Source organism: Bemisia tabaci, chromosome 10, assembly GCF_918797505.1.
Source record: "Bemisia tabaci chromosome 10, PGI_BMITA_v3".
NCBI lineage: Eukaryota > Metazoa > Arthropoda > Insecta > Hemiptera > Aleyrodidae > Bemisia > Bemisia tabaci.
Genome location: NC_092802.1, coordinates 22,167,664 through 22,193,791, shown reverse-complemented (window position 1 = coordinate 22,193,791; position 26,128 = coordinate 22,167,664). Strand labels below are relative to the sequence as shown.

Below are 26,128 nucleotides of genomic sequence, written 5' to 3'. Positions count from 1 at the left end.
CCTTGACCCCTCGAAGTGTCGATACTTCGATAGCTCGAAGCGAGTTATTGCCCGTAGACGGCGACTCGTTATCACCAACTGATTGATGACCAGGTTCAAGAAACGGGTCATCCACCCTGCCATGATAGCGAGGACAGCAGTAAGTGCGTGTTGGGATGAACCTCGAGACACATAAAAGCATGTGTTGACCATGGCTCAAACAAAAATGGACTTACTGTTCTCTTCGCTATCACGGCAGCACCTTCCTCCTCTCACAATGCAATGAGCGAAGCGGGACACGCTTTCGAACAGTGCATTTCTAACCGCGCGCGGTGTCATACATACTGTTGTTTTCCTGAGCATTTCCCTGTCTAGACGTCATGCTAATCGTGCGAGGGCTTCCTGGTTAATCGCTGTTGCATGCAGCATGCAATCGAACCGCTGTGAGGTAACCGACAATCGGCAGATGTCTGTGTTTCCGGTGTAAATATTGTCAGTTTTTTAGTGTTTTTATTGGTTCCGCGTTAAGTTCGAGCTCGAAATTAGTGGTTAGCAACTTTTTTCAATCAGATGCTCCGAAAATTTTAAGTGTTTACATCGTTATTTCAAGTGTGCACTTTTTTTTCTTCTAACCCTCTTCCGCGGGAAAAAAGTGTTCGGGGTTATCCTATTCCAACTATACATTCCTGGCCATTGTTTGAGGTTAACTCTATCGTGCTAAGAAAGAACGCCGCATGAAAATTCGAGAGTTGCTAAATTTATTTCGATAAAATGTTTATTTTTGGGAAAAGTTATGAATATCTTTCCTTTAAATTCTAAGGAACTTTAGGTGAAATTACAAACAAAATTATGTGGAAAATCGGACGGAAAATATTTATGAGTTTACAAGAAAATTTGTGTTTTATCATAAGAAATTTGGCAACGCCTAAAAGTTCATACGGCGTTTTTCCTTAGCACGCAGCACTGGTCAGAGCTACGGAGGATGCACAGGATCATAAAGGGTGAATTTAGAATAATTGACTATTTTACTGAAGAAAGCAAATTTGCTCCGGGCATGGAATTTTTAGTTGAATTCCTATGCAATTTTGATCGAATGAAACAAATTTGTACGACAAAATCCATTTTTAAAAGAAGGTAAAATCATTAAGTACATGCCAATATAGGGAATTTTTCCCTCTGAAGAATTAGTTATTGCCGGATAGTGCTGAAATAGCAAATGTATCTATTTAAAGCCATGTACAGTACGTAAATTTTATTGTACAATTTGACAACCTCGCCGCAGCTAATACTAACACACCTCACACGATTACTCGAATGGCCAGGAATGATACGTGGGAAGTGGATTATCCCCTAAAATTAAAGCGCAGGGTGCAAAAAGGGCATTTTTTGGTTGTCTCAGAATCTCCGCTAACGTTACATCCATTGTAATTGAAGCAAATGAATGTAATCCGTTGAAACTTAGAGTAAATTTTCATCATAATTTTGCAATGCTGAAATCTTAAAATTTCAGGAAACTCACCCACTAGTTTCCTCTCTAAAATATAAATTACCAGTGGAGATTTTGCGTCGCCGCAACTAAGGAATGCTCTTTCTACATCCAACGCCTCAATTGTGGTACAACCCCAATTTTTTGGATGATATGGGCATTTTCAATTAATTGCGGTGGTGCCGCAACTCAATTTGGGGTAATACCGCAGCATTTGGATTAATAACCTAATTTATTCGGGTACCACCACCATTCATCGGAAATGTCCATATCATCCAAGAGCCCTTACCGCTTTTTTCCGTGTCGGCGTATGAAAAGCGTGCTGCTTATTTTAGGGATTTTTCCAAACCCGCCCTGCAAAGTAAAATCGAAAGGAAATACTGTAGCAACGTTGTGATAATATTACCTATACTCATGAGATAGAAGGCAATAATGGGGAGATATTTCATCAATATGAGCTCTTAGAGCTGTTGAATTTTGATTTTCTCGCCATTGTTCATTCTAGAAAGCAACTGTGCCAGTTTCCATGATTGTAGTGGCAATCATCGGGTAATAACCTCCAGATTAGTTTGCACTTTTTAAATATTAAAACATACCCGAGAGCGGCCTTGAGCGAGAGAAGTGCCCTCAGGGAGTTGGGCCGCGTAGCGGCCTGGGGGCCCTGACTCCTTGCAGTATCAGAATTGGGAGTTAAAAATTTTAACTTAAAATTAGCAAAAAACAATGCGAGTGCATTTCCTCAGTCTTAATACTAAGTTTCATAATATTATTATTACTGGCGTGTCCTATTTTCGTTGTTTCCCGCACGAAGAACGTAACTCCATTCCAAGGTTGCGAAATCGATTCGAAAAATTAAATTTTTTACGATAACAAACCTGCAGAGTCTTATGAAAACATTTTTCCTAATTTTTGAATGAGATCAGAGGAAAAAATTTTGAAATTTCAGTTAAAATTTTGAAATTTCAGTTAAAATTTTGAAATTTCAGTTAAAATTTCCCAAAATTCTCTTGGTAAAAATGCCATTTGCGCGAAAAAATTTGGTAACATCGAAATCTAGTTACGCTCTTTCGTGTGAGGAGCAACGTTTTGTCGATGCAGTCTGGCACCATTGCTATATTGATATTTTACCCTTGGGAATTTCCCCTTCCAATATTAACAATCTATAACTTATTGTTGGTATAGCCCACTCCTCATTAAAATATTCTTCTCTGCGATAGTAGGCATACATTTCTATGCAAATATCCCGTGCAATGTTGCCCCCTATCCCATTTCAGAAAGCGGGCTCTCTTGAGAAATCAAAATTAGGTTATGTTTTCATTATTTTTGTTCACATTCGAGCCACCACCATTGGTGCACACTTTTGTGGCGCCATGAGCGAGAACCAATCAGAATTGGATTTTTTTAGACCACTTAAGCCCAACCAGAATTAAGTTGTCTTAACTCTGGGTATAAAGGGACGCTAGATTTGGGGTGAACTCTCTCCGTAGATGAGGTGTGATAGATACTCCGCAGCCCGTGACAAGATATACAATAAAAAACAATTTAAAAAGCGGGTAACAAGGCTAGAAGTTCACGCACAAGACCAAAACCTTTCGGCTAAAAATTTAGCCATCCTCATAGGTATGGGTAAATACAAAAAGTTGGATGAATAAAAATAAAAATTGTTAAAAATCTAAAATAGTGGTAGGTACCTGACTGTACCTTTCAAATTGAGAATGTTGTTATCGTAGGCGTTGGAAGTTTGTTTTAGAGCATATTATTGACACTATCATTTTTCTCGTAATATTTTTCAAGAGGACAAGTAATTAGATTGGGAATTCCTACGGCACGAAAAACCCTCCAATCTGCTTATGTAGATATCCCAATTTCAGACGGTCACACAAATCTACCGCGCGACCAACATCGCGTCACTCGCGCCCTATGGAACCGTGGCTTTGCTTAAGGTGTATCTACAGCTGCGTGAAGTAAGAAATTTCTCCGCGCAGGGGGCGCCACCGCTGTGTTTTAGAGTCCGTACAGCACCACGTGAGTCCTTGAACTTTTATAAAAGTTGAAGGAATTTCTGTTTAAATCGAAGATAAATAAGTTCTAGCTATAACATTCTTCTTCCTATTGACCCTAAAAACAACGTGAAAAGTCATTTCTGAAGCTCTGCAATTTGATCCCAGAAAAAAGTAGGGTTAAGCATGATGACCTTGATGCAACCAATCGCGCTTGATCGCTCTCAGCAGTTGGCAGATATCTCTCTCCCACCGTGAGCTGTCTCTCTCGCACTTACAGATATCCCGTAAGAGAAACTGGGATCAATTTACAGCTTTTATTATTAGACTTTCAAAGCTCGCGTTTGTTTCTAAGGATTCCAGACGTATGCTGCTAGAACTTATGAGTCTTAGAATTTAAGATACCTATTGTGATATTTAAATAATCACTGATTTCGGAGTCGGATTTTAGCAGCGCGACGTGGTGGATTTTTTCGGAACTACAGCTGAAGATTAACCTTAATGGCTCTCCAACGACGCGACGCCCCAGATTATGATAAAGCAATCAGAAGACCGGTCCATGAGAATAGAATTTTAAATTTTCTTATCACTGACCAACTTGCACTCTCTTCCAACCTTGTTGTTTGATAAGAAGCATGTAGCTATTATGTTTGTTTACGCGCATTAAAATCTGTGCTAATTCACAATCGGCTGCTATCCATCCGCTATCCTCTCGAAACATCCGCAGAGTAAGTCGAAAAGAAGCCATTATCGTACCAAGAGCTGTGAAAAATTAAATGAGGATTTTTTTTTTTTTCATTTTAGAGTCTACACTGGAAAAAAACACATTGGATCTAGAGTTCAGACTCTTGAAAACATTGACAAGAAAAAATACTCTTGATTCAATCGGATTTTTGCTTGAATCAAAACGAAATTCGCTTAAATTAAGAGGCTAATTGGTTCTTGATTTAAGCTAGATTCTGATTGAAGCAAGAGTATTTTTTCTTTTCGATGTTTTTAAGAGTCTGGACTCTAGATCTAATGTGTTTTTTTTTTTTTCCAGGGTACGAAAAAAATATTCAAATGGAAAAATCAGTGTAGTTATTTTCTGTCCTTTAACGAAGGATGGGCATGAACAGAATCATTGTTCCCTATTTCGACATGTGACTCTAATATCTAGAAATTTTAGAAATCTTTCAAAATAAAACAAAACATGAGCGGACTTTTACACCACCGCAATCAGAGGTACGTATTTCGTTACCTTAGCCATTCATGTGCACCATTATATATTTACTTATTTACCTATTTATATTCTTTTCAAATGAGACCAAGATCACTTTACAGATTGTTCAATATTATTTGAGCTATGGAAAAAAAATGGTACGTTCTATGACCACTCCTGACATTCTAAAAAAATCGTTTTATTCCAGTTTTTCAAAAAATCAAGGGCATGCCTCGGTGGAACTGTGTCTCACGAACACAATATGAAAACTTCCTTCGAGAGGACGGCGGTGATAAGTGAATGATCGGTCCTAAACTTTGGAAAGAAACTTGGAAAGGACTTAGAATGGAATCTACCTATTCGTCTTGCACAATACTGGTCGGGATCAGTCACCAGGCGGCAAAATTCCTGTTGATTTTGTTGGTGTTTTTCACATTCTTGCAAGGACGGTCGGGATTTTCTGGTTTTGGCCCCGAAGTGAAACCAACGAAAGGAGCTCTCTGGCCGAGACCAAGCTACGAAAGGCGATTTAATTTCTCTTTTGCTATTGACCCGAAGGATTTTGAGTTTCAGGTCAGGGGTTCATTTCTCTCATACATTCTTATTTTACGGCTAAAAAGGTAGTATTTTTATTCAAAGTTTTTAGAGGAGAGAGAGAGAGAAAAACACACGAACAAACTAGTCAACGGAGGTGATTGCTCTTAATTTTAGCCGAAATGATAACGTAATTTTAACGATTGAGGCAACTTATTTCCAAGTAATATTTTAATGAAGTAATATATGCAGATTAACGGAACTAAACACGAGCAAATTGAGAACCAAGGCTGAACAATTGACAAAATGCCTGGAGCGTTTCGGGGTAGTTTAAACCCCCTCCGATTCGACCAAGGAACCAAAAATATATAAAAAAAACCCTCTGACCCCAAATCGTGATAACAAACAAGAGAGGTTATCCCGAAGGTTGAGAGAGGTTGAACTTTCTTTTTTATCACAAATGGGTGCCTGGGTTTTTTTTTCTAATTTTTATTTGTTTTATTTCCTGGTCGAGGGGAGCGGGAGAGACCACCCCTAAAAGTCCCAGGCATTTTGCTTATTATATATGTAAAGTCGCTCTAAAACGCACTCTGGCGTCCTGCCCATTTTGTTTATTTCTCAGCCTTTATTTCCCATTTTCTTGTATCGTGTTTCGTTGGTATATTTGGGCTATTTTTGTGTGTTAATCACATGAAAATTAATCGAGTATGATCTTTTGAGAATGTGAATTTCACTTTAAAAAAAAAGAAAGAAAGAAAGAAAGGAAGAAAATAATAATGTGGGTTATAAAAGATCATATGCACAAGAATAAAAGAAAGTAAAATATTAACAGAGTATAAAGTGAAAAATATGCAAAGAGGGATCTGAATTGAATTGGTTTCTGTTAGACGGACGCAAGTCTTAAAACTCATTTGTTCTAGCTTCCTGCGTGATCAAAAAAAGCCAGGGCTCATAAGTTCTGGACCTACACCACCATCACTTACCAATTGAACTATGGGTCCTTGTTATCGTAGGATCGATAATGCAAATTTTGTGTCCTCTTCATTGTAAGAGCCTCTACTTGAATCTCTCACCTCTTCCAAATCAAAGAAGGCTTGCTTATTGTCATGGGGTTGAATGTCTTCGATAAGAAGCTAGATATCAATAGTTCCAAATCCAAGATAAAGACGAATTGATGGCTCCTATACTCCTGAAGACCAGTGGCGTGGCGTGCTTCGATATATATAGATTTTTCCCCATTTGAAACTATGGTAAAGAATCGATTATTAGGGTGTTCGTTGCGAACACCCTGAAAAAAAAAAAAAAAAAAAAAAAAAAAAAAAAAAAAAAAAAACGGGAAAGTTCGAATACTGTCGAATTAGAAAAGCGCTCAGGTGTTAGTAAATGTATTTAATGAAGAAAGGACGTATAAACTCCGTCGACTTGGCTGGGAAATGGAAATAAAACATCAGCTGATAGCAAACAAAGGTTACCAAGGAAACCGTAAACGCGTATTTTTGTTTCCCGAAAATGAGCTCACCGTTGAGTTCATCAGGCGCGTTTTTTTTAGGCTTCATTTGAGTTCAACGATCAATTTCGATAAGAATTACTCTACCGCTAAGAAATTTTCTTATAGACAAACAATCGAAACTACCTGCGCATTACGTTAAAAGCATAAAATACAGTTTTCACAGCTTTATTTATTTTAAAAATGGACCCCCCCCCCCCCAAAAAAAAAGCCTACACATCGATGAGCGGGTGCGCCACTTAAACGAATAAGCACTAGTATACTAGTACTCAGAGGCAAGTCGAAATCAAAATGCGCTGCCTATCGGCTGAGCGCTTAAAACTGAATTTTCTCAGAATTTGCTTCGCGCAGAGAAAAAAAGTGCAACCACGAAAACACGATTCTGCGACTCAAGGTTCTGTATATTCTTGCAGAGCGTTGGCCAGACCTGCCCGATCCTCGAGAAAGCGCTAAACCGCTACAAGCTCCTGATAAAAAACGCCGTCCGATATGGGAAGGTGGACGCCGCATACAATAAGGACTCACCCGCGGAAGTGGACGCAACCAAGCTGCCAGCCCTCAGGGTGGACTTGAGGAGCCCTTGCGAGGAGATCCCTTCGGACAACATGGATGAGTCGTGTAGGTCCAGAATCCTTTCATGTCCCCTTTAGACTCCCTTTATACAGAGAGTCAAGACAACACCCCCTCATGAAGTCACAAACGGGAATAAAGATTACACAAATTGAACGTTTTTCGTAATCTTTGATTGGCCTATTCTCAAGCCCTTTCTTCGTTCCACCTCTCATTCTGTTTGCTCCTTGCCGAACCCGTGATTCCCTGGTCCATTCCAGATTATATAATCTTTGCACTCGGTGAAAATGTAATCTTTATTCCCGTTCGTGACACTGTGAAGGCCTACAATACGGGAACCAATCAGAAATGGATTCACATTGTCTTGACTCTCAGTATAAAGATACTCTAGTCCCTTTGAGTATTCTGCCGTGCTAGGAAAAAACGCCGTGTTCAGGTGTTGCCCTATTTCCTTTTGCTAAGTTGCGGATTTTCGGGAAAATTTGTGGAAACATTTCTCTTTCAATTTTTCAGATAATGTTGTTCGCAATTTCACCTAGAGTTCCTGAAAATGTCAAGAAATACTATTCATAACTTTCCTAAAAAATCAACAGTTTATTGAAGGAACTTCGGCACCTCTCGAATGTTCATACGGCGTTTTTTCTTAGCACCAGTGGCGTGGCGTGAATGATCGATTATCGATATCTCGCCATTTGAAGCTATGGTAAAGAATCGATTACTAAGGTGTTCGCTGCGAACACCCTGATAATCGATCTTTTTTCATAGGTTTGAGTGAGGTATCAATCGATATATCGCGAAGCACGCCACGCCACTGCCTTAGCACGGCAGTATTCCTCCGCGCATTTAAGTGGCCCAGACACGCGTGGCGCGAGGTATGGAGGTGGTACCAGTAATGTACCACTGTACTGTCGCACAATGGATCGAGCCAATAGGAGAGGTCGGACAAAATTTGGAAGCTTTACGCTTATAACTCCATTTATACAAAACTTTGAAAAAAATGTGACGAAATTTTAGTGAAAAAAATCATGTGCGACCTCTCTGTAGTTGACTCGATCCACTGTGTGGCGTAGGGTATGCCTCTATTCATCGAAGCCCGCGAAAATCTCACTATCGTGATTTTTCATCACTTTATTGCATAATCGTTTTGTGCGGAGAAATTACAAAAAAACATGCTAAGCTTGGCATGGTGCACCGTTTTCACTGAGCCACAGACCAGTTTTTTCCTGAAAACAAATACGTTTATCCATTCGAAATTTGAATCCCAGGTCACGTGAGAGTATGACGTAATATTTTCACAGCTGGAAGCTACTTTGTCCATAAATCGTTGTGAAAAACAAACAGTTGTGCAAAACATCAATTTTTCTCCATTTTTTATGTACCGCTGTTTCAAGGTGCGGTAGCCCAACAGTTTCCGTTAAAATTTTCCGCTTTCTTTTTTTTGCGATGGATTCACGATTATCAGAAAAATATAACACTTTTTATTTGCAAGAGGATGAATTTTGATTGCGACTCATCTCAATTGACACCAACTGCGATTGCTTTTGGAAATATAATTCGAGAAATAAAATTTATGGCAAAGTTTCATGCAAATTTTCCGGCAAAGACTGCGGTTGTTATAAGAAAAAATCACATGTCTGTAAATGTTACATATCAAATCGATGAAATATTCAGAAGAGTTCGGTCTTGAAAGAGCTTCTTTTGTCCTTGGACGCATGTAAATGCATGTGAATTTAGTTTAAACACATATCGACTGTGAAACTACCAGACCACGTATCTCGTTTGCGGTGTTTAAAAATCTCCACTCACATTATATTTTTTTGAAGGAGATCAAATCAATATCATTACTCACAATTTTCGCAGATTTTTCTCCGCACAAAGAGGAAAAATCACGGAAGTTTTCACGAATTGACGTTGAGTAGTCTTCTATTTAAAAAATAAAGTATGGCAGGAAGTCTGCGACGTCGCAAACCGAGATACGAGGTTTGGTAGTTTCACCGTCGATATTCACATTTTAATGATTTTCTTAAATGTGCTTTATTTGCAGATAATCTGACGGTGAGTCATTTCTCATCGGCCCTTATATTCATGAATCGCATATCAGCAAACTCGATATGGGGCATTCTCAGAGGTCTCGAGTCCTTTTCACAGATCCTCGTACCGGATAAAACAGGCCGCATGGTAAGTCACCGCAATGGAGATGTTGCATGTGTGAGGAATCTGCGATTTGACTGTTGATTTTTACGTCAAAGTTCGCGAGGAACACGATGGTGCCACTGGTTTTCTCTGAAATCATCTCCCAAGCTCAAAAAAAGCTCTCAAGTTGAGGCCAAAATGGAGGGGATATCCCATGCTATCCTGAGAGTCCACCTCTACATCAAAGACAAACTCTCCATGCAAAGATAGGGAGCAAATACATAGACAGGGCTGCCACTTTATTTGGGGACTCCAAAACTGAAAACAAGGCAACCCTGCTAATGTATTTGCTCCCTATCTTTGCATGGAGAGTTTGTTTTGATGTAGAGATGAAATCTCAGGGTAGCTTTGGATATTCCCTCCATTTTGGCCTCACTTTGAGAGCTTTTTTTTGAGCTTGGGAGATAATTTCAGAGAAAACCAGTGGCACCATCGTGTTTCTCGCAAACTTTTATGTAAGAATCAATGGTAAAATCGCAAATCCCTCACACATGCAACATCTTCATTTCTATATTCATAAGGCACATGTCTGAAAGTATGTCAGCTGTAATGATTTAATGCGTAATGCTATACTTCTAACTTACCACAGGCAAGACATTTGCGCATTATTAAACCTGTTACCTAAGGGATTACACCTTTTAAGTACGGCAATGAGATTATTCGTTTCAAGTGAGTTCCTCCGGTTTTATGACTGCGTTTAAAAAATCTGAGAGGAAACTTTTTTTGATTTTAGTCAACAGCTCATCCAGGATTTTAAGTGAGAACTTAAGACCGACATCCTTAAAATACTAGATATAGTATATAAAGGATACCTAGATGAAAAAACGAATAAATGATAATTTATTTGTTATTTCAAGAACTCTGTCCACTGGTGCCCCGATTTATTGATCCTGAAGCAATCAGTTATGTAAGCCATATTTTCTGAAAGCTTTGGGCCCTGCAGAATGGAGCTCTGATTTACATTTCTGACTGGACATTTTTCTCACTCTCCGGCGAAAAAAATTCAAATATATGCTGAGATGCGCGCTCGAATTTATCCTGAAGTGACAATGAATCGAATTTACCGCATTTGTCGTTCTCAGAGCAGCAGGTTGATTCTTAAAATTGGCGGACAAAGCTATAGACAAAGAAGACTTATGGAGTATGGAGCGATCCTATTGGTTGAAATGGTTGGTTCTTATAGACTAAGGGAGAAAATAAATGAATGATTGGTCTCTTGTGAGTTGCCGTTAGTTAGTCTATTACCTACCTTATTTGTCTATTGTAACCACCCTAGAAAAAAAACACATTTGATTTATAGTCCAGACTCTTGAAAACATTGACAAGAAAAAATACTCTTGATTCGATTGGATATTTGCTTGAATCAAAACGAAATCCGCTTAAATTAAGAGGCTTGGTTCTTGATTTAAGCTAGATTCTGATTGAATCAAGAGTACTTTTTCTTGTCGATGTTTTTAAGAGTTTGGTCTCTAGATCCAATGTGTTTTTTTATTCCAGTGCATCCGCTTCCACCGATAGGATCCCTCAATATCCTTTTTGTCTTATTTGTCTATAGCTTTGTCCATCAATTTCAAAAATCAGCCCGCAAAGAGGGTAGAGGCCGCACCTCACATATATACTACGCAGCAATGTTTTTTTATATAATTAAACGATCAAATCTTCATTCGGAAAATTGACAAAGTCGCGATAAAAATAAGTAAAAGTTTCCTTCATCAGTACAATAGGAGACGCTGAAATTAAGTTCTGGTGCGAGAGGAATCGGCAAGGCGCCTTCAGTTACTTTCGAATTTGAAGAACACTACCAGTATAATTACAGTATTCATTATAACTGCTTGATGCAACTATTCGGGCCCCGTGGATGTCCGTGTTGCATACGCACTTACGTGAAGGCGTTTTGACTGTCCAGGAGCTCACTGCCTGTGAGCAGTGAGTATACATATGTAATATAATGATTATACTACAAGTGATATGCTTTTCTTTTTTCAAAATTTCACTACAGACGTGTGTTGAATTTTCTATCAGACGATTTACACGTAAGTTTACCGCATCGTAGAAAGAATCGTCATATAAATTCGAATCTTGAATCAATTTTTTTTAGATATTCTTGCACTACCTTTTCGGAGGAATTTGATTTCTCACACGAATTTATTTTCTTATTTTCTGCGCACAGAGTTTCATCCATTTTCCGTACACGAACACCTTCTTCCCATTTTATAGCATTTTCGGTACACAATTTGATCCACTTGATAGCTTCATTTTTAACGATTTCATTATCACTAACGTTGAAGTATTCATCCAGCCATCCCTCACAGCTTGCAGATAAAGTAAGACACAGTACGATCATGAACATTCTTCTGATCATTCTTCTATTTCCTTCTTCTTGATCCACTGGTTGTGAGAATCGTCGCCCTAGAATTTTTGTGACAGATTGGATGACGGTCAGTGAGCGTTATCCGATCAAAATACCGACCCGGTGCACACCTTACACAGACTCAGCGTAGGTCAAGCCTTGGACACTCGTTGTTAGCTATTGCTTCCTGTTCGTTGTTAGCATCATGAAAGCAGTTGAAAAAGTGTTGAAAAGGAAAGGCGACCAAGTCCTCGTCAAATGGTTGGGTTTCGACGATTCTCACAACCAGTGGATCCAAGAAGAAGGAAATAGAAGAATGATCAGAAGAATGTTCATGATCGTACTGTGTCTTACTTTATCTGCAAGCTGTGAGGGATGGCTGGATGAATACTTCAACGTTAGTGATAATGAAATCGTTGAAATTAACCTATCAAGTGGATCAAATTGTGTACCGAAAATGCTATAAAATGGGAAGAAGGTGTTCGTGTACGGAAAATGGATGAAACTCTGTGCGCAGAAAATAAGAAAATAAATACGTGTGAGAAATCAAATTCCTCCGAAAAGGTAGTGCAAGAATATCTAAAAAAAATTGATTCAAGATTCGAATTTATGTGACGATTCTTTCTACGATGCGGTAAACTTACGTGTAAATCGTCTGATAGAAAATTCAACACATATCTGTAGCGAAATTTTGAAAAAAGAAAAGCATATCATTTGTAGTATAATCATTATATTAAGTTTTATTTTTAGTGGAATATGTATTATTTGTGATATATTTCGTATAAAAAAAAAATAAAAAGTTTCTCACAAAAAAACATCTTTGGACTCCTGAAAACTCTCATCAAGTATCAAAAGTAAATGTTGAAGAGGGAGTTGACGTTATCGAATATCCTCTTGTTTGAAAAAAAATAAAAAAAATTGAAAAAAAAAATAAAAAATAAAAAAATTAAAAAAATATATAAAAGGAGAGCTCTCATCTAGTGGAATAGGCCTACTGGGGATACCACTTTATAAAAACGCGCTGATAACCCTACCTCTGTGGTGGTGTGGAAACGGGTTTCTTCATAGCAATACAATCGTGTATAAGGTTTCTTCATAGCAATACAATCGTGTATAAAAATACTTCCTTATAGTATTGGCTAGAAATGTGAGGTTAAAAGCACTTCCTTATCCTAAAATATTTAATTCCTTAAGTTGTATTGTCTCCTTTCGTGTGTAAAATCACTTCCTCATAGTATTGGGTGGAATTGCGGGGTTCTCTCTTTTTACTCCTACTTATACATAACTTTGAGATTTTAAAAGTTGTTCCATTGGTTCCCTCGTGAAATTTTCTTCCGTAAGAACTCTTTAAAATTTAAAATATGACGAATTAAACATCAAATTTTGCAGTTTAAGCCAATAATTTTATGTCCAACTTTACTGATTGACTCGATCCACTGTGCGCCGCAGGAAAAATTTTGGGTAAAGGCACCAGCCCTGCCCAAATAAGTGGCTGGTCCTGCGAGTTGCAGGACCAGCCTTGGTAGGACACTTGGTAGGGCCTTTGAAAGGCAGGACTGATACCTACCCATAATGGGAGATGTTCCGTGTGTGAGAAATTTGCGATTTGACTGTTGATTCTTATGAAAAAGTTCGCGAGAAACACGATGGTACCACTGGGTTTCTCTGACATCAACTCCCAAGCTCAAAAAAGCTCTCAAGTTGAGGCCAAAATGGAGGGGATATCCCACGCTATCCTGAGAGTCCACCTCTACATCAAGACAAACTCTCCATGCAAAGATAGGGAGGGAATACATTAGCAGAATTGCCGTGTTTTCAGTTTTGGAGTCCTTAAATAAAGTGGCAGCCCTGACAATGTATTTGCTCCTTATCTTTGCATGGAGAGTTGGTCTTGATGTAGAGGTGGACTCTCAGGATAACGTGGGATATACCCTCCATTACGCCCTCAACTTGAGAGCTCTTTTTGAGCTTGGGAGTTGATTTCAGAGAAAACCAGTGGCACCATCGTGTTTCTCGTAAACTTTTACAAAAGAATCAACAGTCAAATCCGAAATTCCTCACACGTACAACATCTCCATTTAGGTGATGTTATTCTAAACTCTAGCCCTTAAATCGTTATTTCTGTACACAATTTGATTAATTTTACTTTCATAGTTAATAATGGACGGGATTTTCATAGAGGACGAGCCTCGCTTTAAGCACCGTGGGCTGTTGCTAGACACATCAAGGCATTTTTTCTCTGTTCCGGAAATCCAGCAAGTGCTTGACGGTATGGCATATAACAAGTATAACGTCTTTCATTGGCACATCGTCGACGATCAGTCTTTCCCTTATCAGAGCGTGGTCTACCCGCAACTCAGGTTGGTAGTTTTTTGTCATCCATTCCCGCGAGGAAAGGGTTCTATGTAGAGAAAAAGACAATATGGACCGCATTAAGCAGAAAGGAGCCAAGCCACATGCTACTGTCAAATTTAATTTTCTATGAATTGTGCGGATTTTTGTGCAAATTTCAGTGAACTTTCTGTATGTGCGAAGCAAATTCCTTAAAATCAAAGGACTTCACGCAAACGTTCTCTTGTTTAATATTGAAATGCCCAATTAAATTGTCAATGGCTGATGTGGCTTGGCTTTTTCTGATTAACACGGTCCATAAAACGCTCTTTATCAAAAATAAAGCCTCCCCTCACACTTTATCCAGACTTGGGACTGGCACAAATACTAAAATCACTTCAGTTGTCTTTCAAGCATTTTAGGATGTTCCTGGTGATTTTTCCGAATCCGTCCAATTAAATCTCCCCTGATATCTCCGGAAAAACCTCCATAAGTAAGCAAAAAACATTTTCATAAGGCCTTGTCCACACAAGCGACGATTCGCAGAACTTCTAGCTGCGCGTCGTCTTTTGCCCCTTTTTCTGTGCACAGACGTAATAAGTTATAACTCATCTATAACTTATTTCGCCAAAGTTTCGGGTGCTTTGCGCGTGTGGACAAGGCCTAGCATAAAAGCAGTATTGCGAAAATGTAACTTAAAAAACATGGAGAAATCACATTGAACGGGCGTTCACTTTGGTGGAAAATCAGAAGTCTGCACTTGCGGGCTGATTGTTGAAATTTATAGACAAAACTAACGACAAAGAAGACAAAAGGGATTTAAAGAGATCCTATTGGTGGAAGTGGGTGGCTCCAATAGACAAAGGAGAAAGGTAATTGACTAACTATAACAGCAACCCACGAGAGACCCCATAGTTAGTCCTTCATTTATCCCCTTAGTCTATAAGGACCATAAATTTCAATCAATGGGATCGCTCCATACGCTCTATGTCCTCTTTGTCTATCGTTTTGTACAGCAATTTCAGCAATCATTCCGCTGATCCATAAGAGGTATGCCCAAAATCGTCTGGTTACTGTAGCCATCGTGCGGCAACCAATCAGTCAATTGCCATATTCAGTATTTTCAAATCATTTGTTGTTTGTTTGTTTGTTTGTTAGTTTGTTTGTTTTTTGTTAAATATCGTTAGAAATATGATAGCGACAAATTTTGGTGAAGAAAATGACCGTCGAATTCTGGCAAGGACAAATAATTAGCATTTACTTTTGTTTAGTTTCTGATTTTAGTTTTTGTGGTGGTTTAAAGGCTTTGTCTCTTTTTTCCGATTGAAATCTAAAATAAAAGCGGAAAAACCTTTTAATGCAAATAATATCAAAAAAGAGGAAAAAAAATTAAAAATACTATGTGCAAGTTGCATACGCGGAAACCCACACAACTCCGCAACCTCTGGTGATTTGCGAGATCTGCAAGTTTGCAACTACAAATCGACGATTGAAGGTGTGTTTGCCTATCTAGCTATTTGAAGGCGCAACTGAGGCATCAAGATATCCAACTGTGTTCTTTTGGCTTACAATTGACGGGTTTTTGTGCTTTTGAAGCATATTGTTGGGGATTTAAATTTTTTTAGTATATATTGACCTTTAGAATGACAGACAACAAATATTGTTTACAAGGTCATCCCTCACTATCTGCATTCCTCTGGGGGAATATGCACAATTTTTTAATGACTAGTGTCGGATCAGTGAGCTTTTTAAGTCATCACCCACCCTTATATGTACACAGTTTTGATGACAAAGCTATGATTACAGGTGTCGGATCAGTGAGCTTTTTAAGTCATCACCCACCCTTATATGTACACAGTTTTGATGACAAAGCTATGATTACAAGTGTCGGATCAGTGAGCTTTTTAAGTCATCACCCACCCTTATATGTACGAAGTTTTGATGACAAAGCTATGATTACAAGTGTCGGATCAGTGAGCTTTTTAAGTAATCACCCACCCTTATATGTACAAAATTTTGATGACAAAGCTATGATTACAAGTGTCGGATCAGTGAGCTTTTTAAGTCATCACCCACCCTTATATGTACAAAAATTTGATGACAAAGCTATGATTACAAGTGTCGGATCAGTGAGCTTTTTAAGTCATCACCCACCCTTATATGTATAAAAATTTGATGACAAAGCTATGATTACAGGTGTCGGATCAGTGAACTTTTGAAGTCATCACCCACCCTTATATGTACAAAATTTTGATGACAAAGCTATGATTACAAGTATCGGATCAGTGAGCTTTTCGAGTCATCACCCACCCTTATATGTACAAAGATTTGATGACAAAGCTATGATTACAGGTGTCGGATCAGTGAGCTTTTTAAGTCATCACCCACCCTTACATGTACACAGTTTTGATGACAAAGCTATGATTACAAATGTCGGATCAGTGAGCTTCATCAGCGTCATCAGCGCTCTTACAGCGGTATGACGGAGAGGACAATGCATAGAGCATAATGCATAGTGCTTAGTGCTAAGCATAATGCTTTGAGTGGTTTAACCCTAGTCTGCCTGAGTGGGGTGAGATTGACCCCACGGGAGTTTCAACTCTTTGCCATTTCTCGTGGTATGCACGAAATTATTTGTCCTTCACAAATAGCTCTGCAAAAACATCTAGGAACACGATTTTGAAGGGGGAAAAAAAAGAAGAAAAAATGTGCATGAGAGATCAAAAAATTCACGAGTACCCCTAAAAAGCCTGAGCGGGGTCAGATATCCTTATAACATATATTTTACCATTTAGCATCACAAAAGCTTACATTGAAGGTGTATTCATTTTTCTCTTTTTAATTTTTTTCAGAAACTTATAAAACGAGCAAGATTTTTCAGATTTTTTCGTTTTCAGTATTTAGTAGCCCTATGATTTTTTTTTCTCATGCTGAGAACAACATGGCAACATGTGTATGATAAAATGGTTGCATACCCTGCGCCGTGTTTTTTAAAACTTAGATATGCTTTATGGTTAAGGCCTGTAAGGTTAGTGCACTGATATTAACTAAAAACATGAAAAAAACATAGCTAACTAATTGATTTTCAGCTGGGGTCAAATTGACCCCGCTCAGGCTTTCTCGTTGGTTCAGAGGCTCAGGCAGACTAGGGTTAATTGATCTAAATTCTTAGAGTATGGTCCTCTCCTAAATTTTGAAAAATACTATCACAAAAACTTATACTATACTATTCTACTATACTACTATCTTCTATAACTATAACTATACTTCATACTATATACTATACTACATTCACATACATACATATACTACATTCACATACATATACTACATTCATACTATATACTATACTACATTCACATACATACATATACTACATTCATACTATAACTATACTTCAGAAAAAGTCACGTACCAGGTCTAGAAGGCAGAAACAACATTTGCAGAAGTCAATCACACATCGCACAATACACCAGATTTGCAGAACACGCTCATTCAAACCTTCCTGTTGATTATACCACTCTCTCATTCCGTCCCACCGCGCTCTAATTTTGGTCGTAAGAGTAATCAGAAATTGAACAAAACGGCTGTATCTTGAATTTTGGGGTGGTTTTGCAAGTGGTCTGTCCAGAAAAGGGGGGAAAAGTTCGGGCTGGTCATTGTTTGTCGGTTCGATTGAAATCTCTTCAAGCTCAGAGTCAAGTTGGTCAGCGGGGTTAATGTCAACGTCGGTAGAATTCATTTTTAAAGCACAGTGGGAGCGTACACTTCACAGATCCTTTCTCATTCACACACCAATCACAACTGAACGGATCAAAGATGACGGTCCGCAGCGCCGATCAGCGGAATTTGGCGCTGAGCTGACGTCACCGCTCGCCAATCAGATTGCATCATTTTTTGCACAAAAAACTGGTTCTCTCCCCTTCTTCTGTGTCTGTCTGCGCTCGCCGAATTCCAACCGCAATAAATTTCTCTTGTCTCGTCCTGCCATGCCAAGGCAAAACGCCGTATGAACCTTCAGGCGTTGCCAAATTTCTTCTCATTCAACGCGAATTTCCTGGTAAATTTATGAATATTTTCCTCCCAATTTTTCCAGATAATTTGTTCACAATTTTGCCCAAAGATTCTGAGAATTTCAAGGGAAAATATTCATAACTTTCCTCAAAAATGAGCATTTAATCGAAGGAAATTTGGCAACTCTCGAATGTTCATACGGCGTTCTTCCTTAGCACGGCAGTCCTACTTACCTTGACCCGTTGCAAACAATTTGATTTTTGGGACTTGAACGTCGTTGCACCGATACCATCCGCAGGCAAAAAGTGAAATCAGGCATGTTGTTAAATGTCTAGGCAAATAGTTAAATTTTGATGGTCTACAAAATTTTGTGAATTTATGGCGAGGAGCTCAAGAGTTTTCAATATATTTGGAAGAATAACTCATGGAACCTACAAACTCTTTTTGTCTCTTCCTCTTCAATTGCTTCTCATACTTTCAAATGTTGAAATTCCGAAAATTCTGGATTTTATGACATGCTGAAAATTTCAAGATAAATGGCTGCTCAGAAGCTAAAAATTGTTTAAAATACTATTGTGTGATGCAAATTTTTACTTAGAATTTTTTTTCACATGAGCAATGAACTATTTTTTGTAAAATTAGGAAAATAATTAAAATTTCAAACTATGTTGGAATATTTGACTATTTGCCTAGGCATTAGACAAAATGCCTGATTTTACCATTTGCCTGCGACACATATACCAGCTTCCACCAACCGTTTTGTATTTTCCTCTACTGTCCTCTTTTTTGGTGGCTCCGGCGCTGATTCCTCAAAACCCTCACCCCCCTCCCAAGTAGCAATGATCGTGTCAAATAGCGATTTTATCGGTTGATTATCGCGATTCTATCGGTGGCAATTTATCGCAATAGTATGGAATAAAAAATTGCAAGTTATAGCAATTAAATAGCTATGCATCCCAATGTTTTGTTCGATAAAACCGCGATCAATTTTCATCGATAAAATCGAGGTTAAATCGCCATACGTCGCGATGTTTGTTTCGATTATATCGCGATACATTGCCGTGCGATAAATTAGCGATTTTATTGCAACAAGATCGAGAATAATCGCTCAGATGTTGATGTTGATGTTGTGATCGCAATATATCGCGATTTTTCCGTTGAAAAATGCTACTTGGGCTTCACCTGTGAATTAAATCACCTGGATTTCGCAAATGCTTATTGTTAGTTTTAGCAAATTATTCAGATCTACTTTGCTCAGAGGATTTGCGTTGCCGTTTCATTTCTTTGCTTCGTTGCAAAGTGGCTTACAGATTTCTAATTCCATGGCTTCCGCTCCTATTTCGGGAAACACACTTGCATCTAGCAGTGGATGCGCGGTAGTGGCGTGGCGTGCTTTGCGATATATCGATTATTATGCCATTTAAACCTGTGGTAAAGAATCGATTATTAAGGTGTTCGCTGCGAACACCCTGTTTATCGATCTTTTCCCATAGGTTTAAATGGCATAATAATCGATATATCGCAAAGCACGACACGCTACTGATGCGCGGGTCATTTATAATGAAAAAATAACTAAATGCGTATAGAACGCTGAAAATCTTCGATCGTGTATCCAATTTTGTATTGTTTTGTTGCAGCCTTAAAGGAGCATATCATCCAGAGCTGGCAGTTTATTCACTTTCTGACATTGAAAATGTCATTGATTTTGCAAAAGATCGTGGTATTAGAGTTATCCCCGAATTCGACACTCCAGGTACTTCTTTTACGTGTATAATTAACCAAGTAATTAATTTGTCCTATTTTGTAGAAAGAGACTCATTCCACCAATTTTCGCATCCGAAGTCAAAAATCATATTGCCCTCCCCCCTCCTCATCTTTTTTCATTCGATAATATTGCGATAAATTGCTGTCGATGAAATCGCAATTTTACTGCAAGTTTATGCGATAAAATTGCAAGTTAGCACAATTTTTCATCCTATAATATGGCAAAAAATCGTCGTCAATAAAATCGCGATACATTCTCCGATCAAATCGCAACTTATTGCGATCACTGCTACTTAGGTAAGGTGCCATCGAGTCTAGGAAACTTCGAGACACAACTTAACCATCCGCTATTGTTACTTTCACCCACAGGTCATACTCTATCTTGGGGTGCAAGCGTGAAGGGACTTCTGGCCCAGTGCAACACAACCGGGGAATACGGGCCCGTCGACCCGTCAGAACCAAACAATTACGTTTTCCTCCAGAGATTGCTCATCGAAATAGCGTCTGTTTTCAAGGATAAATACATCCATCTCGGCGGCGATGAAGTCGAAATCAAGTGCTGGTAATACTCGCAAGGTTTTTATTGACTATATCCAGAGACAAGAGACCCTCCACTAGTATCTTGGCCATGGTGGAAGCTTTTACTTTCGGGACTTTATTATTCTACTGTTGACTTACCTACATGGTGGATGTTCCACATGTTGGCAGTTTCGTTTTGCAAACAAGCCGAAAATGGCCGAAGTTTGGGAAACTTGTATGGCTCATTATAACGTCACCCGAAGCTCATCATCCACCATGTGGGTAGGTCAACAGCCGAAATAAGGATGATGACTGTGGCTCCCTTATAATTGTCCACAAGGAATTGTGAAACCCCGAAAGTTAGAGCGTCCGCCTGTCGCCAAAAGGACAGCGGAGGGTCTCTTGTCTCTGACCATTTTCATACACACTGAAAAAATGACTTGCCTAAAACATGATGATTCTGGAAATGGACTAAATTTAATTGCAATGGGTCAGTTGCGCCGGTCAAAAAATCGTTTTTTGATGCTTGATTCCTGTAAATTAGCTAAAAAGATTAGGATTTTTCCAAACAGGAACTTATTACGTTCAATACTAGCCGAGATATCGCGCTTTGAAAAAGTCGGTAGATGACGGCATGAACCGAATTTTTCAAAGCTCGACATCTCGGTTAATATTGAACGTAGAAAGTTGCTGTTGGGACAGATCTTCATATTGTTAGCCGATCGACCAGAATCAAGCGCCAAAAAACTATTCTGAAACTAACAAAATTGACCTATTGGGAACTTTAATTTATGGCTCAGTTTAAAAACAGTGTATGTACCATTATTTTCCCTATTGGCATACGTATTTTTACGAACGAGCCGGAAATTGTATAGGTAGTACCTGATGTCTGCCAAGGGTTTTTAAGCGTGCCAGTAGGGCTCGCTTTTTGAAATCACTCGGATATACCATAGTACAGCACACCGATCAACCAATGCTATTCAACGGGCCGTCCAAATATTTTTTTCCTCGGACCCGTTTTCTTGTCTTTGAACCATTATACTGTCAAGCCCTGATGGTCTCTTACCAAAAAACCGAATGAACTGCTAATTGGGAACCCTTGAGAACATTTTCCTGTCAAAACCGTATTATTTCATTTGACAAAAACCTCATAGAAGCTTTCTTACGCTCGGAGGACTCAACTCTAGAACCTTCTTTCCCGCCAAAACTGTTTAGCCAATGAGCGTCTTGCACTGCAAGTGCAATCTGTGATGAGCCTCGTGACTCTTTATACCATGTACTAACCGTGGCCCCTGCAGAAATCCACTCAAACCACTGCAGTTATCTCCCGATATAGCTTTGGGTGTCAGGTTTCGAGCAAGGCAATAAAAGACGGCGAGGAGAGGGTCGCCTCGTCGAACCTATTATCTTCCACGCCCGATTAACCATTCACCGTGACGCCAGGATCCACCAAATTTTCACAAAAATTGTTTTCCGTCTATTTAGCGAGTTTTTCCTTACTTTCCGTTAAAGTACAAATAAAAAGAGACCTCATTTGTAAAAATCGGCCGAATAGGAGAGAAGTTACAGTTCGAAATCCAAAGAGATTAACTCAACGCGATTTCGATGCACGGCAGTTCGCCCAAATCACGGTCGTGCGAAATGCCGCATATCAGCTTAAAATCAAGATAATTGGACGGAATCTTTAAAATCAATTTACATTCAACGTTCATGAATCAATATTTTCTCCCAAATTTAGCAAAAAGTACCAATTGATGCAAATAACAAAGACGTGAAAATAGTAGGTATGTGTCCAACATTTTAGTTATTCGGCACGCTTTTCCAACTGTATTCATGTTGGATTTTTCTGCTTGTTTTTTTCTTGATTTAAGCTGGATTACTCTAGGGTAGGGGTACAAGGAAAAATCCATAGATTCCATCTCCATCAATGTATCCCAAATACATAGATTCTATTTTACCCATTTCTGTGACAGGGAGGATAATCCAAAGATAGCTTCATTCATGAACAAATACAACATGAGCAGGAACTTCACCGAACTAGAGACGTATTACTTCACGCGCCTGCTGAACATCACAAATCTGCTTAATCTAAAACCTGTAGTGTGGCAGGAAGTTTTCGATTTCGGTGTCGAACTGGACCCCAAGACCATCATTCACGTATGGAAGTCTGAACCAGAGGCCATGAAACCGGTAAGTAAACCGTTGGTGGCGTGTGCAGATGCAAAAGATTCAAGAAAGCGGAAAAATAAGGATGTTTTTTTAGAAACATCGCCGCAAAGTTGTCGAAGCAGAAAAGCGATTTCTATTTAGCGGTAGAATCGAACGAATATTAAGTCGAGTTCTTAAAGTTTGCCTCGTCCGTACCACACTTTTTGGGGGCAGTTATCATATTCTACCACGATTTGGGTTGCTCAGACACAGACCTAAAAACAATTAATCTAGTATCGTAAAAATTTTTTCATGTACGATTTCAATCGTCTCAAAATATTTCCTCTCTGCTTATTTCATTGTGTTGTAATAACAAACGCTTTAAATCAAGTGAATCATACGTAAATCAGCAAGATTTTTTATTCATTTAGATCACTTATTTTTTCACATTTCTTTTTGGGCAATCCTGATTTCCGGTGAGTCAGAAAAATTGATCACACGGACATGGGCGAAGATTTTTTCTGCGGAGGGGGGAGGTGGAATGGCGTCTCATTAAGGAGGGATGATTGAGCCCTAAAAGACTTCTCCGTAGGGAGATCTGGGGGACTCGCTTCGCTGGAGAAGATAGAGTTATGGGAATTCCCTAACTTCAAAGGGATGTCTTAGGGGCTTCCTCGGGAAAATTCAGGCACATTGTGTGGTCTCAGAGGCAATTTTTAGCATTTTTTTACCGAAAAAAAAAAACCCGATGGAATTACAATTTCAAAGATGAAAGATATCTCACGTTCCTACTTAAAAAACTCCCTAAGATTTCTCAGAAGAAGCCGAGTAGGCCTCTGAGGGGGAAGCTCTCCCCTCGTCCCCTACTTTTGCTCATGTCACATGTGGATTGCATTTTGCAAAAAGGAACCAGGAGCATTGCCATGTTGCTAAGATTGTGCAACTCCACCCTTTGTAATAAAACTACTGTAATCATGCAAATATATGGAATGTACACGGTACACGGAGAAAAAAACCTCGTGCGTGGAACCCTAAGTTTAGGTCATATGGATCTCCGAAGTTTTCAGATTGAGCATCTGAACACTTTAGATCTAGCTGTCGAGGTTCAGATCACACATCTGAAACTTCAGTTCTTACATCTGAAGTACTTCAGTTCTTACATCTGAAGTACTTCAGTTCTTACATCTGAAGTACTTCAGTTCTTACATCTGAAGTACTTCAGATGTGAGAACCGAAGTTTTTCGGATGTGAAAACCAAAGTACATCAGATGTATAAGAACTGAACCAGAACAACTAGATCTAAAGTGTTCATCAATCTGAAAACTTCAGAGATGCATATGACCTAAACTTCGGGTCCCACGCACGAAGTTTTCTTTCCGTGTAATTTTGTCTTAAATTTACAGTTTTTAGCGTTTAAATAGAAAATATTTTTAGATGATCAGGTTTTTCTTCCAATACAAAAGAAGTTGCACCATTGCAGCATTCTTGCAATGCTGTTGGTTCCTTTTTTCAAAATGCAATCCATGTAATGTGCCACCCGTTTCTATCACCCCCGACTACCCCTTTACAAAAAAGTGGACCAACTACATGGATTGCATTTTGCAAAAAGGAACCACTAGCATTGCAATGTTGCTAAGATTGTGCAACTTCTTTTGTCTTGGAGGAAAAACCCGATTATCCATTAATAGTTTCTATTTTAATCGCTAAAAACTGTAAATTTAAGACAAAAATTACCATCTAAATTTCATAGTTCTTCAATATTTCCGCAATTGTATTGCAAAAGATGAAGTTGCACAATCTTAGCATCATTGCAATGCTAGTGGTTCCTTTTTGCAAAATGCAATCTACATGATTTCCTGTGTCAACAGATCGTGTCTCGGGGCTACGAGGCGCTGTTCTCCTCGTGCTGGTACCTGGACCACCTGAGCGAGACGTGGAGGAGCTACTACCACTGCGACATCCTGGACTTCGACGCGACGCCGGAGGAGAGGGCGCTGGTCATCGGCGGGGAGGCCTGCATGTGGGGCGAGTGGGTGGACGAGACGAACGTGTCGCCGCGGATCTGGCCGCGAGCCTGCGCCCCCGCCGAACGCCTCTGGAGCTACGGGAGCCGCTTCCCCCACCCGGACACCGCCGCCCGCCTCGAGGAACACGCCTGCCGCCTCAAACGCAGGGGCATCCCTACCGCCCCGCCCAACGGACCCGGCTACTGCCCGCTTCTGTAAAGACATTCGAATAAACGCGTTTTTTGTACTTTTTATCAAATTCATTTCGTGACCTGGAAGGTTTCAGAGGCAACAGAGAACGCTAAAATTATACCATACCGGAAATTAAGTTTTAGGGTATCTTGATAAGGCCTCGATAGACGATCAAATTCCCGAACAAATTCCGATCAAAGTACCATCAAAGTGTCGGGAGTCATCAGTCTTAAACTCATTAATATGCTTCATTTTAAAATGAAAATTTGGCAGAAATGTTCCCTGTGGCAGGAAATGATGAATGGTGGCACTCCGTTCTAATCTTACTTTGAACAAAAAAGTGCGGCCCGTCAAAATTTGATGGTAGATGGTGACCACCAGTCATCAGCATGTCTACTTTGATCGGAATTTGATCGTCTATGCAGGGCTTTAAGTCCTTACAACCTCGTTCATATTGATTAAACATTTGACCATTTATGGTTTCACGTGGGTATAATTTTGGATATTTTTTTGGATTTCCTTCCTCCTTAAAATTTAGCTGAACTGATGTCTTTGTTGAACGGGAAGACCTTTTGAACATTGCCCTCAAAAACTTTTTATCGACGACTAAACTGCAAGAATGTGTATTTTGGTTGCAGTGTTTCAAAATCTCCGCTGCTATTTTATTTTTCGAAAGGAACTTTTCTCGGAAAAATTAATTTATCGGGAGAAACGAGGCAACGTTAGAATGCTCTAACGGCGTCGAAACACAACACGGGCTTATAAGCCAATATTCGATGCCGCGATTATCCTAACACGAGTTCGAATAATCGCGCTAAGTACGGTGCGCCTGGCGTCGAAGTCATATCAGCGCCTGCAAGACTGCAGGAATACTTCTCGCATTGCGCCAAACAGTGCGGTCGGCGTGACGCATATTAGCGCCTACAAGACTGCATGAATACTTCTCGCATTGCGCCAACCGCAGTGCAGTCAGTCAGTATCAGATAAATTCGCGCAATCCTAAGCATCGCCAAAAAGGTCCTTCTGAAGAATATCAAAATGAGTGATTACCTAATGACAAAACCGTTCATTAGGTACCGTTGTATAAATTTTAGCGTAGAGCATGTTCCAGTAAACTTATCCTTTTCCGCCGCGCAATACCGTTTTGTCTTGTCTCTCTCCGTAGACAGTGCAAAAGGAAAAGTTACGACTAGTAAGGATGACGAGGACTTGAGATGAAAAGGTGAAGCCCTCGGCGCGGCCGGTCGGCATGTAACACATATTAGCGCCTACAAGACTGCATGAATACTTCTCGCATTGCGCCAAACGCAATGCGAGAACCATTTGTGATAACT

At 39.4% G+C, this 26,128-nt stretch overlaps 1 protein-coding gene across 4 annotated transcripts; it reads left to right on the top strand.

The window, feature by feature from the left end:
• The first annotated feature begins 271 nt into the window (after nt 1-271).
• Nucleotides 272-24,861, top strand: LOC109042328 (beta-hexosaminidase subunit beta). Of its 4 annotated transcripts, none has more exons than XM_019059009.2 (9): nt 272-427; nt 4,875-5,239; nt 7,121-7,325; nt 9,322-9,455; nt 13,975-14,180; nt 19,803-19,918; nt 20,299-20,491; nt 22,422-22,638; nt 24,465-24,861. In XM_019059009.2, exons 2-9 carry the CDS (start codon nt 4,967-4,969, stop codon nt 24,819-24,821), a joined length of 1,701 nt encoding a protein of 566 aa, XP_018914554.2. In that variant the 5' UTR covers nt 272-427; nt 4,875-4,966; the 3' UTR covers nt 24,822-24,861. The 4 variants fall into 4 exon arrangements, with proteins under 4 accessions (XP_018914554.2, XP_072161661.1, XP_072161660.1 ...); XM_072305560.1 differs by having other exon boundaries at nt 277-462; XM_072305559.1 differs by having other exon boundaries at nt 277-527.
• The last annotated feature ends 1,267 nt before the right edge of the window (nt 24,862-26,128 follow it).